Source organism: Ambystoma mexicanum, chromosome 2p (genome assembly GCF_040938575.1).
Source record: "Ambystoma mexicanum isolate Mex_15411 chromosome 2p, UKY_AmexF1_1, whole genome shotgun sequence".
Taxonomy (NCBI): Eukaryota; Metazoa; Chordata; class Amphibia; order Caudata; family Ambystomatidae; genus Ambystoma; species Ambystoma mexicanum.
Genome location: NC_090923.1, coordinates 1150790700 through 1150804197, shown reverse-complemented (window position 1 = coordinate 1150804197; position 13498 = coordinate 1150790700). Strand labels below are relative to the sequence as shown.

General features: G+C 47.8%; 1 protein-coding gene across 3 annotated transcripts in view; it reads left to right on the top strand.

Moving 5' to 3' along the window:
* The window catches only part of LOC138567247 (semaphorin-3F-like), a 548170-nt gene that overhangs the window by 163049 nt on the left and 371623 nt on the right, over positions 1 to 13498 (top strand). For all 3 annotated transcript variants that reach the window (XM_069645257.1, XM_069645255.1, XM_069645256.1), the window contains exon 2: positions 11796 to 11925. In XM_069645257.1, coding sequence (XP_069501358.1) covers positions 11823 to 11925 — 103 coding nt within the window. In that variant the 5' untranslated portion in view covers positions 11796 to 11822. The remainder of the gene's footprint in view (positions 1 to 11795; positions 11926 to 13498) is intronic.

Sequence of the window (13498 nt, the reverse complement as noted above, 5' to 3'; positions counted from 1 at the left end):
TGCCCGCCTGCCCATTACAGACCTCTTCGGCGTCCCTGCTATTGCCTCTGCCTCTAAACAGGAAAAGTCCCCCTGATGCTTGACACTAAGATCACTCCAGTCTAGCTCTTTGGTGCTTGTGCATTGTGGGGGCTCTTGGATAGTCTTGAAGCAGCTGGGGCGGGAGCATTCATCCTAAAGTGTGCATAGGGGAAAATTGACCTCGTTAAGGGGCCGAAGAACTTACCGTAGTAGTGCCACCAGCACGCAAGAGCCTATTAACAAGCGCTCTGATCTCGGTGCCGGCTTCAACACCTGTGAAAGTTACACCTGCTGCAGCCCGCTTGCACTAAGAGTATTTTCTTAAGGACTAAGAAACATTACAGTGGAGAACAGATCAGTGATTTCACCAGAATTGAAAACACCTGGGACGGAGCCTGGTAGGAGGTCGGTACCTGGTACTGCTGAGGAGGCCGTCCAAAATGTTTTCTTAATATGGATCTGGAAAGAGATTCCCGTGCTGATAGTGACATTGATGCCAAAAATAAATTAAAACTAGGAATGCCGGGGTACCTCGACCTGAGGATCATGAGTTAATCAACATTATTAGAAAGCACTAAGAGAATAGAGATTTGACTGGAATGAGATGAATAACTGCAAGCTGAAGGCGCGTGGCCAGCTGAAGGCGCGTGGCCAGCTGAGGGCGCGTGGCCAGCTGAGGGCGCGTGGCCAGCCCGTGAGCCTGCAGGATTGTTCTCTAAGCTCCACTGTTGACAAGAGTTTAAAGGGCCTCCTCTCAAGTGAAGGAATGACAGATGCGTCTCAGAAAATGCAAGGATCGTCTTAGAAATGTCTGCAGGGCACCGCAGGGGGGTGTGGAAAGACACCAGCAGCAAGAACAAGTATAAGGTTGGCACGTGCACCCACAAGAATTGAGGATCATAGGGATTTTGACTTGGAACGTAGAGCCCCCAAGAATAAAAAGATATACACTGTTCGGACTAGTGGATTTGCTGACTGCGGAAACATTAGAAAATGAAAAGGATTTGTAGATTTCGATTTAAATTTTTGTTGACATACAGACTTCACCAAGCGGAAAAGCAGCAGGACCTCATTTGTTTTCAGACGAGTTCTGTTACAATGTTGGCCCTAGAATTTCTTGACTTTTTGGCTGAATTGCTTTTGAAAGTTTTGGAGACTGTAATTGCACCACCAACGACATGGGATGAGGCAATAATCATTGTTTTTTGGACTGGTAGCATGGATCAAAAATGGTGCAGTTTATACCGTCTGATTTATTTGTTAAATATTCCAGACAAATGTGCTTAATCAAAAAATAATTATTCTTGTGTGTTATACAGCGTCGCTATCACTGGGAATGATCCTCGCTAGTTCCCACAATGTGGGGTTCCGATTATAGACTTGGGGGGAAATGGGGGAGGTGTCAGGGGGATTGAGGGCAGAAGGGAGAGGTTGAAAGGCTGGATCGGCCCTATTGCGGTATTGGACCCATGCCGGCTGCGCTGCCGAGTGTGTTGCGCTTGAGCTGCCCTCCCAGCTTAAAGGGTGTCATGCCAAGAACTGATTGCAAAGAGAAACTGGGACGCGTCCTAGGAGGAGATCTATTCCAAGAGACCCATGTGTGGGTATCCTTCCGGCTCTGGACCCCCACTAGGAAGAAGCCTCACTGATGGAAGTATTCATGAGAAAGCATTGTTAGCATAAAGTGGCACTTTCTATTGGGTGCAATGAGGGGGATGGAGAGGGAAATGAATGCTGTAAAGGTATTCTGTAATGCCCCAGGGGCTATATGTTAGGTTAATGACAGTGATTGCATATATTGAAATTGCTACGCGAGCATGCCCCATGTCATCCGTGGGGCATGCCAGATTTATGGAACCCACAGTGCCCAGATTTCAGGGAAAAGAAAGGGCTAAATGTTTCAAATATTATTTTCACAAAACTTTTTTATGAGATAGGATTCTATTTACCCAGGAGTATCCATGTGAATGAAGGAAGGCTAGCCAAATAATTGGCTGGGATACAAGCCTCGCAGGGAATAATACAATTAAAATGGAAACGACAAGAATAATGTGATTGGGTACAGACAGGGCAGGAGATGTGTTCTCCATCTCCAGAGTCATCACTCTGATCCCAACAGACCATAAAGCAATGTGAAAACAAAACAGTGATGGCTGGAAAGTTTAGAATTAATCCTAACCTTCAGCATTGCACTGGGCAACCGTCCAGACCTTCGTTCTTTGCCTGCCAAGCCATTACAGAAAGGGAAAGACCATATGCAAATCAGGTTTGGCCCCACCCCCAAAGGGGAAGTCCAGCCCAAACCACTGAGTCACATCCCTTCTGCAGGAGACCACAAGCATTCCCAGACATGTTTCAGCCTCATTAGGCGTCATCAGTGAGGAGTAGCTTGCGTCTCTAGGCCCGGCAGACTCGAGACCCACGTCTGGGCATACCCCTCCCACTCAAGGTGACAATGCAAAAACAAAGCGGTGATGGCTGGAAGGTTTAGAATTCATCTTAAACCTCTGGCAATTTTCTGGGCAACCCTACAGACCATCGATGTGTACATTGAATTAAACTGTTAATCGTACAGAGCTTTGCAAAAATTGAATGCTTTCAATTTTTTTTATTTTATCCGCATTTGACAAAAAAAGATTATCCCAAAATGTCTATTCTTTCAGGCATTGCCAAGTACTAAACTAGACTCCTAATTTTCTTAAGTACAGTGAATACTGTGTAACTTTATTTAATTTAAGAAAGCATGGGTTACGTGGCATGAACTGCTAACTTCAGGCCCAATTAAAATGTGAGCCATTGGACCTTTACCGGACCATGGAGATGTGCCATTTGGCATCAATGCTCAATGTAACCCCTCCAGAAGTCTATGTTTGAGTCTGGTATTGACATTGGACTATGAATGGCCTTCTCAAAGAAAAATGAGGTGGCCTAGTTCAAGAAAGTATGACTGAATTCATTCAGGGTTTTTAGGACGGGTGGGCCACTCGGCAACATAATTATCATACACCATTGTGAATAAAAGACCACACCAGTTAAGACCTTTACTGCGGCACCACCGGATGGGTTCAACGAATGACTGTTCACGCCTGGGGTTCAACTGTACGTTAATAGCGGTCACTGTTACAACGTGTCAGGTGGCAAACTCAAATCGTGAAAGGGGGTCCATCTACAGGGCTTACTGACCATATCCAGGTTCTCTAATCGAACACACGTGGTCCATGGGTATATCGCCAAGCCAGCTGGTTGACCAACATCTACTAGTAACTGTTTCCCCCCACCCCCTTTGCCTAGAGCTGCTGTCAGGCTGCTTTATTGTCACCCACCAACCTGGGGTCACCCTCCTGATAGCCTTCAGCAGGCTCTTCATTCCTCTTTCTGGCTCCTGCCAGAGTCTGCAATATAGCCCTCAGCAGGCTCTTCATTCTTCTTTCTGGCTCATGCCAGAGTCTGCAATAAAGCCCTCAGCAGGCTCTTCATTCTATATAGCCCTCAGCAGGCTCTTCATTCTTCTTTCTGGCTCCTGCCAGTCTGCAATATAGTCCTCAGCAGGCTCTTCATTCGTCTTTCTGGCTCCTGCCAGAGTCTTCAATAAAGCCCTCAGCAGGCTCTTCATTCTATATAGCCCTCAGCAGGCTCTTCATTCTTCTTTCTGGCTCCTGCCAGAGTCTGCAACAAAGCCCTCAGCAGGCTCTTCATTCCTCTTTCTGGCTCCTGCCAGAGTCTGCAATATAGCCCTCAGCAGGCTCTTCATTCTATATAGCCCTCAGCAGGCTCTTCATTCCTCTTTCTGGCTCCTGCCAGAGTCTGCAATATAGCCCTCAGCCTCAATGCCCCTGGGCTGTTTGTGCGCTATATAAATGTAAATAAATAAATACAATTCTATATAGCCCTCAGCAGGCTCTTCATTCTTCTTTCTGGCTCCTGCCAGAGTCTGCAATAAAGCCCTCAGCAGGCTCTTCATTCTATATAGCCCTCAGCAGGCTCTTCATTCTTCTTTCTGGCTCCTGCCAGAGTCTGCAATAAAGCCCTCAGCAGGCTCTTCATTCTATATAGCCCTCAGCAGGCTGTTCATTCTTCTTTCTGGCTCCTGCCAGAGTCTGCAATAAAGCCCTCAGCAGGCCCTTCATTCTATATAGCCCTCAGCAGGCTGTTCATTCTATATAGCCCTCAGCAGGCTCTTCATTCTTCTGTCTGGCTCCTGCCAGAGTCTGCAATATAGCCTTCAGCAGGCTCTTCATTCTATATAGCCCTCAGCAGGCTCTTCATTCTTCTTTCTGGCTCCTGCCAGAGTCTGTAATATAGCACCAGCAGGCTTGAGACAGCTCTTCGCCCTATTTGTTCTAGTCTCTGCCAGTGTCTGAGAGAACTCTTAGCGGGCTTGCAGTCCCTTTCTGTCTTCTGGCGTTCTGGAATCCAGTGTCTGAGATCCAGCCTTCTTGTTTCATTCCACCGCTAAATTGGTAATCCGGACTGTCGCTCCCTCCTAATTCCTGCCCCTTGCTGTAGTCCATCTGAGGAACATCTCTGTTCTTTGGTTGGTACCCTTTGTTTAGACCTCATTCCTGGTTTGCACGTGATTGGCCCTGGTCCGTCCCCCTCACCGTGTTCCCTCCAGCATTTGATAGCGTTCTGCTAGGGCTTTTAACTTTGGGTACATATGCAATTCCTCCCCACCCCCAGTTCATTGGCTGTAATGCCTCCCTGTCGGGTGAGGTGGAAGTGCCTCACAATGGAAGCCACCCAAAAGGGCAGCTTTTAGCTCCTTCAACATGAGTCTAGCTTTTGGCAGCTGTTCTCCTAACTGTGGGGAGGGATCTGAGTGATACTCTGGGTAGAGATCTGCGTGTGATGCATCTGTGAGCCACTGAGTGATACTCTGGGTAGGGATCTGCGTGTGATTCATCTGAGAGCCACTGAGTGATACTCTGGGTAGGGATCTGCGTGTGATTAATCTGAGAGCCACTGAGTGATACTCTGGGTAGGGATCTGCGTGTGATGCATCTTCGAGCCACTGAGTGATACTCTGGGTAGGGATCTGCGTGTGATCCATCTGAGAGCCACTGAGTGATACTCTGGGTAGGGATCTGCGTGTGATGCATCTGCGAGCCACTGAGTGATACTCTGGGTAGGGATCTGCGTGTGATTCATCTGAGAGCCACTGAGTGATACTCTGGGTAGGGATCTGCGTGTGATTAATCTGAGAGCCACTGAGTGATACTCTGGGTAGGGATCTGCGTGTGATGCATCTTCGAGCCACTGAGTGATACTCTGGGTAGGGATCTGCGTGTGATCCATCTGAGAGCCACTGAGTGATACTCTGGGTAGCGATCTGCGTGTGATGCATCTGCGAGCCACTCAGTAATCACCATCTTTGACTCTCCCGGCCCACAGAGCTCTAGGGGTGATGTGTGTGACAGAGAAATGTATTTCATGGTGTGCAAGGGGAATTAATCTCCCTGCAGTCCTGCTTTGACAAGGAGACAGAAGGTCTAGGGATGTGGGGATACATGGATTACGGGTGACATGATCCGTGAGCAGGGTCCAGAAAGTCCCTTACTTTCTCTGTCCTGCTCTATGATCCGGGCTCACATGGCACGTCTGCTCTCATTGTGCAGAAGGGTCTGGGAAGTGAGGAGGCGCCATAGGACATCCTACATAAACCATCTCCAATGAGCACTTCAGAGCTCGTGGGCATCCCTAGTCTGCAGACTCCCACCTCTCCCCAGGTGATTCATGCCATGCAATTTCGACCCACCATCTCTTGCCCCTATGTTTACCAACTCTGGTATTACCCGCTGTAGCACAAAAGGTTCGTTTTTTTTTTAAAGAAAGGAAAGAAGTTACTAAGACAAACTTTAAGACTAAATATACCATTTGTTTTGCAAATTATATGATGACATGATATAATAGGTTATTTATAACGTGCTTAAGCGCTGACCCAGGGATCGAACCTGTGGTGCTCTGTGTCATGCTTCCAAGGCAAGCACGTTGCCCCTGAGCTGTCCTCCCAAGAGGTGATTGAGAACAGTGTAATTTCCAATTGAATCAATTTTAATTTCCTTATTTTAAATCTTATACATTTTTTTATATACAATTCGAATTTCTATAAACAAAAACCTGTTGCATTCAGAACTCAAAAAGCAAACCTAATGCTTAAATAAATTCGATTTAGAAGACTACTTGAAATCAGATGCTGGTCTAAAGACGCAAAACTATTGAGAGTCGGATTTGTATAGATTTGTTCACAATGTATGCACGCTTTTCACTTTTCTTGCTTTTTCAGATTTGTATGTAACATGAGGCCTATTACCTTCAAAAACGTTCTTTGGGTTTCCTTTTAGAAATTAGAATGTTATTACATTAAAAAGAATACATGGATTTAAAAATAATAAAATGAAAAATTATGAATATCTGTTCATTCACTTTGTTTGAAGTTTCATTGATTGCGATCATTGGCAACATATATTATACATTTATGATCAAAAGCTTTTCTTAGTAATTTCTTTCCTTATTAAAAGTAAGTACCTGTAGGTACCACCCCATAGCCCCTGGGCACTGTGGCGACAGGGAATGAAGACTGACCAAGTGGTGGCATGGTTGCTATAGAATTTTATTAAATGTCAAACAAAACCTATCTATCCCTAACTTGAAGGGGTTTTCCTTGCTCGGGTGCTTGTCAGGAAGTCTGCATGAGTCACAACAAAAGGGCACTGTCCCGGGCACAAGGGCTCCTACTCTACCCCTGTCACTACAACAAAATACCATTAAGTCCAGCTACTGTTCATGATCCAGAAGAATGACTCCCTTCTCTGGGATGATGTCCTCCACGTCTCACCTCTCTCCACCTTCGGTTATTGGGGACCACCTTGAGAGACCCCTTGATCCTGCCGTGCCAGGTTACGCCTACTTCACGGTCTCTCACTCTCGCCTGATAGTCACCTATGTGGCTCTGCTGAAGGCTAAAGCAGGTCAGTTTCGGCACCGTTGACAAACTGCATGGTCCACCCACTACAGCTCATGCCACCACCTCGGAGTCTCTGCAAGTTTATCGCACTGGTTCGGAACTAACTCGCAAGACACTTCTCAAGCGTCCCACTATTCCCCTTCTTAGCCTTGGAGACGAGTCTCACTGCTGTCTCCCGAAACCTTTTACCAGATTTCCAGGCTTCGAAGCGGCCTCCTTGGTCACCTGGTTCTCCCTATGGTTGTATCACAGCTTCCAGCTTGCCAGAACTACACAGGCCTTTGCTGGACGGTCAGTGGTTGATGAAGACCATAGTCTATCTTTGCTGTTCAGTTTACATGGCAGGGAAGGCCCCAGTATAACGTCCTTCCAATGGTTCCATGTGATATTTCCGCCGCAAAAATATCGCGATGCAGAAATATCGCCATGTTTTTGTGGCGAAAATAAGACATGGACCCTGCGGGGGACACCCCTGCAAGCCCCGCATCATTTTTTTATGTGCAGGGGACACCCCCGCACCTAATATTTTCGCCACCACAAATATCGCCTATGGCCGTTCCCGATGACCATATGTTCGGCGATATTTTTGCTGGCGAAAATATTGCCCGATACCCTTCCAATTGACATCAACTGCTCTAGCCTTCATCCCACTCAAAGGCATTTTTTCACAGTGCTTCTTCGTCTCCGTACTTTTGTCATCAGATGGGTTTGATATTTCACAATAACAAATAGTCTTATGTTGATAAGATTTGGGCGTTGTCGTCATCCTATGTGGTGGGGTTTCAGAGGGTTTGAGCCTCCTAGTTGCATCCTTATCGCCATGAGAAGAGTTCCCCCGCCTCCCCATGAGATCCTCCCTCTCGAGGACAACGAAGAAAAAGATACGGGAGTATTCGCGAGTTCAGTGGGAGTGACTGGACTCCGATAGAAAGGAAGAACTGATTGGACAGTCTTCAAGTTTAAGTCCTTTAAGTCTGAGTAAAGAGATATAGTCCCTAGGGGGACTATTGGTTAGCAGCCTCACCTCCCTAGCCTCATGGAAGGAGTTCTCCCCTGGGGAAATGTGATGCCATCTGAAGGATCGTCACAGTACTCTTTCTCCCTCTTTCTTGCCATTGCATCCACCACAGCAGACATTGTAGCAAATGGAGATTTGGACTCTATTATCTCACAGATTGCGCAATAATCACTCCAAGTCGCAGACATGGTTTAAGGGATTTTACTAAGGTCTGTGTGGGCCCTAGGGCTGCCTATCTTTCTTTTATCTAATGTTGACCCGCCAGCCTAAGCCTGGTGTCCCAGACCCCCGGTTAGTAGATATTGAAGGTTAGCCTGTCGTCTGTCTTGTTCTCGTGGTGAGGACTTAAAGACCAAAACAGCCTTTTTCATCTAAGGCTCCCTCAGGGACTTCCTAAATATCCCTGTTCTATCCAATGGTCAGTGATCTAATGGGATTGATGTCTTGCACTTACGCTGTTTTGATTCAGGCTTTTTCTATCCTGCCCCCTCTCCCCGCTTTCTTTCTACTCTTACTGCTCCATTTCTCCCTCCTGCTGCTCCCACCTTTCTACTGTCACTTCAATGGTTCACTCCTCCTAGGTCTTGCCTCCACCCTTTGTTACCCCTCTTCTCACAACTTCTCCTCCCTCCATTCCGGTACTCTTCTCTCCACACTGCTCCTCTCCTCCTCCACACTACTACTCCCCTGCTCCACACTACCATTCACCTGCTCACTCCAAACTATACAATCTTCCTTCCCACTGTACTATTCAATTCACACCCACTCCTTACACTAGCCTTTTTACAGACTCGCCACACAAACCTGCGCTACCATGTCCACTCTCTAGCCAATACCTCACCTGCTCCACAATCGCGGACACATCTGCCTCTCCTTTCTGCCTCCCACCTGCTTGTCTCTTGGCTGTCCTCCACCTGTGACCTCCCTCGAAAAACCCACACTTTGTGCTTCCTGTTCCGTCCTTATATTTCCCTTCCTTCTCAGGGATTGATTTCCTTTACCTGGCCAATCTGGCCATGTCTTCCCCACCTGGGGCGTGCATATGCATTGGAAAGGCATAAGAAGTGGACCAAACCCGCACACTTTCCTTGCACGGGTGTTCCTGTGTTAGTCCATTTTGGAACACCACTGCACTTCTGCAGGAGAGCTGCCTCGCTCTGTGGGTTTTCTTCGACATTCGGACCACTCTCATCTCTCCTGCTTCGGATGAGGGACGCGTGTTCTGTTTTCTCATCTGTCCTTGCCTCTTGGACAAAATGTGTCGTCTCTATAAAAAACAGGCATTGGCAAGTATCTGGGTGAGGCAAGGATTGAGGAGATGGTGTACCGCATAAGACAATACTGGCATGGGGCTGCAGGGGCAGGAATAAGGCCCCTCTCAACTGCCACCGTCCTCCTCTGGGGTAGGTCTGTCTCTAGATTGTTCTCTGGAAGGCTTGCCACCCCCAGCGGAGAGGGGTTCCCATCCCCTCTTGACACCTGTACCAATTATGTTAGATTAATTATGCAGATTAGTCAAAAGAAGTTACAAAGGCCCACCTATTGAGGTTTTATAAAATGTTATTCAAGTTTCAAATGTTAGGTGATGTAATGGCAGCGCGGGCTTCGGATTGGGGTGCAAGTAAAGACGAACTTGCTTGAAGATTGTGAGAAAGCTCCATTGTGGCCCACTGCCTGCAAATTTGCCAAATCGACACTATTGTGTACTTTGCAGACTTTGTTGCATTGCTGGCAATGCCCGTTTGCAACATAGTTTGTGAAAGAAGTTTGTAAAATTGGGCTTAAGTACATATGGCAACTTGCTGAATTGCATTTTAAGTTTATTGGAGGGTAGAGTGTCCTTTAATCGTGTTATGTTTTTAGCTGGGTTTTTTACCGTGAATTTTTCAACGAAAAACCCATTGAATTGTTTAGGGGCGTGGTTTGGAAATTATATATATTGGGTGTGGGTGTAAGGCAATACCTAAACAATTAAAATGGAATGGAGGGCTTCGGGAGGGTGGGGGGGGGGGTTGTGCGTGACCCCCCCAAAAATAAAAAAATTAGATTTTTTTTTTTCGTTAAAAAAATCGCGGTAAAAGACCCGCAAAAAAACATCCCACGATGAAATGACATGGTACCAGACTTTGCATCTTGGAACTTGGCGACCCTTTTTTTCTGGATGCTGAACTTTGGCCAAATGACTCTTAAGCCCAATTGGAGCAGCAAGAAGGTGCCTTCAGAGAGTGGACATGGTGGGATGGAGTGTGCAGAAGTGCAGCTACTGAACAGGCACTTTTTCCAACCTCCCAGCAGTATGAAAGAGCAACAGATCTAGGGAGTGCCCATTAAATGATGATGCTATGGACCACGAGGAGAGGGGTAATGATATACCATGTGCCAATGAGGAAAGGGGTAATGATCTACAATGTGCCCAATGAGAAAAGGGGTAATGATATACCATGTGCCCAATGAGAAAAGGGGTAATGATATTCCATGTGCGGTTTTGGACAAACTATGGAACTTATAGGCGCTGGTAGGGTATCGTAGTCCTATATCCGTTGGTTAAGTAGAATTTAATGGTGAAGGATGAGGCAGATTAGTTTTGAATTTCGCACGTGATTTGTTTTATTTCTATTCGTTGAACAGCACTAATACAATTCTTAGTCAGTTTCAACATATGGATAGCTTTACACAGCCACAGCCGACGCGCGTTTCAACCTTAGTCTTTATCAAGGCCTTTGAGTTGTATCGTATGCTTCAAGAGAATGGTGTGCTGGTCCTACCCATGCTGGGGTGCCAGAGGACTGGATAGTCGAGCTGTGCCGGCTGGCATGAATCAGCTATCTCGTCACGTTCGCTATCCTGATCAGGATAACCAACGGATATAGGACTACGATACCCTACCAGCGCCTATAAGTTCCATAGTTTGTCCAAAACCCCACGAATTGTTTTTACAAACAGGAACCCTGGAGTTGGTTCCCTGACAAACAAGAACTAGGCTGCAGGTCGTAATAAAGTACCAAACTAAAAATAGGAGTGCGCAGGAGTGAGGGAGTTCCGCCTACCAAACTCCAACCTTCCTTTCAAATTGATATTCCATGTGCCCATGAGAAAAGGGGTAATGATATACAATGTGCCCATGAGGAGAGGTCTAATGATATACAATGTGGCCATGGATGAAAAACGATGAATACTATATTATCACATATGTCTATTCTATTTTTGGTGGATTCAATGACTAAAGTATGTTAATGCATAAACGCTCAAGATCTTGGCTATGTAGGCCAAATTGGGTACGTGCGCAACTGTGATTCGAGCAGAGGGATGGGAAGGCCATTGGTCAGTCCTTCGTCGGGTGGTGATGGCGAGAATGAGGGAGGGAAGGAATGTTTTTGCAGACCTTCTTTGAACCTGGCTCTGAGTGTCGTACTGCACCCATACCCAACCTAACCCCTTCGCCAGCATGCCTCAATGCTGAATGCCTCCTTTCCTGAAGTCCATTCCATTTCCCAGAGTCCCTCACTCACCCGGTGTCCGTTTTTCATTGACTCCCTCCTGTGCTGACATCCAATAGACCAATGTGTGCAACATCTCCAGACGGGAGAATCGGGTGTGCAAAGCCTGCCTGGCCTTTTCTACCATTCTTGATGGTGTGAGAACCTCATCTAATGTTCCTATTGGTCGTCTGGTGATTGCGGTGCCTGCCCGGGACAAGTGATTGGGTGTATAATGCCACCCGTGTTCATGTATTGGCCATCTACCTCTACTGCTGGAGCCCGCCGTGGTTAACGCACTTTCTTTCCCTTGCAGCCAGCTTCATGAGCAGACACGGGTGTCATGGCAGCCCGGCAGGTGCTCCTCCTGCTGATCCTTGTGGGGTACTACTGTGGAGTGCTGTCCAACCTTCAGTCCACGGCCCGCGTCCACCTCTCCTACAAAGGTAAGGTGACCACTCCATATTGTCAATGTACCTGCCAAGGTTCTGCAATGGTTGGTCCACGCTCTGCAGACAGGTGCCCGTCATCTAGGCCGCGTCCTCTGTATTTGCACCCATCACAGAACTCTGACTCAATGGAGGCACTCGATGTCCTCCTCCTGCCCTGCAGGCCTCCCATTCATCATGTAACCCGGAACAGGAAACCTTCAGCAACGTCCCCCCTTCATATGTGACACTGTGTGCCTTACTGCCTGCATAGGTGCCCATAGTCCTCGCATGACCGGCAGACATTCATCCTAGGACCGGCTGATGTCCTGCTCAGAAGGACCCATGGCACTAGCGCCATGTGACCATGCACCTACTGTCATCTTCATGCCAGGCAGGCATGACTCTTGTCGAATCCTTGCCCTGCAGAAATGCCCTTTGCCCGCCTCCTGCCCAACATTCCCCTGATACCCCTTTTTGACATGCACCCCACATCCAGCTGAGAAACAATGCGGATCACCTCCCACAGTTCCTGCAGAATCATCACCATGTGCCCCACACCCTGCAGACATGCACGAGAAGCCATGCTGATCTGTCACAGTTCCTGCAGAATCCCCGCCATATGCCCCACACCCTGCAGACATGCATGAGAAGCCATGCTGATCTGTCACAGTTCCTGCAGAATCCCCGCCATATGCCCCACACCCTGCAGACATGCGTGAGAAGCCATGCTGATAATCTCCAACAGTTCCTGCAGAATCCCCGCCATATGCCCCACACCCCGCAGACATGCATGAGAAGCCATGCTGATCTGTCACAGTTCCTGCAGAATCCCCGCCATATGCCCCACACCCTGCAGACATGCGTGAGAAGCCATGCTGATCTGTCACAGTTCCTGCAGAATCCCGCCATATGCCCCAACTCCCTGCAGACCTGCATGAGAAGCCATGCTGATCTGTCACAGTTCCTGCAAAATCCCCACCATATGCCCCACACCCTGCAGACATGCATGAGAAGCCATGCTGATCTGTCACAGTTCCTGCAGAATCCCCGCCATATGCCCCACACCCTGCAGACATGCATGAGAAGCCATGCTGATCCATCCTCCACAGTTCCTGCAGAATCCACACCAATTGCCCCACTCCCTGCAGACATGCAGGAGAAGCCATGCTGATCTGTCACAGTTCCTGCAGAATCATCACCAATTGCCCCAACTCCCTGCAGACAGGCATGAGAAGCCATGCTGATCTGTCACAGTTCCTGCAGAATCCCCACCATATGCCCCACATCCTGCAGACATGCATGAGAAGCCATGCTGATCTGTCACAGTTCCTGCAGAATCTCCACCATATGCCCCACACCCTGCAGACATGCATGAGAAGCCATGCTGATCTGTCAGTTCCTGCAGAATCCCCGCCATATGCCCCACACCCTGCAGACATGCGTGAGAAGCCATGCTGATCTGTCACAGTTCCTGCAGAATCCCCGCCATATGCCCCACACCCTGCAGACATGCATGAGAAGTCATGCTGATCCATCCTCCACAGTTCCTGCAGAATCCCCACCAATTGCCCCACTCACTGCAGACATG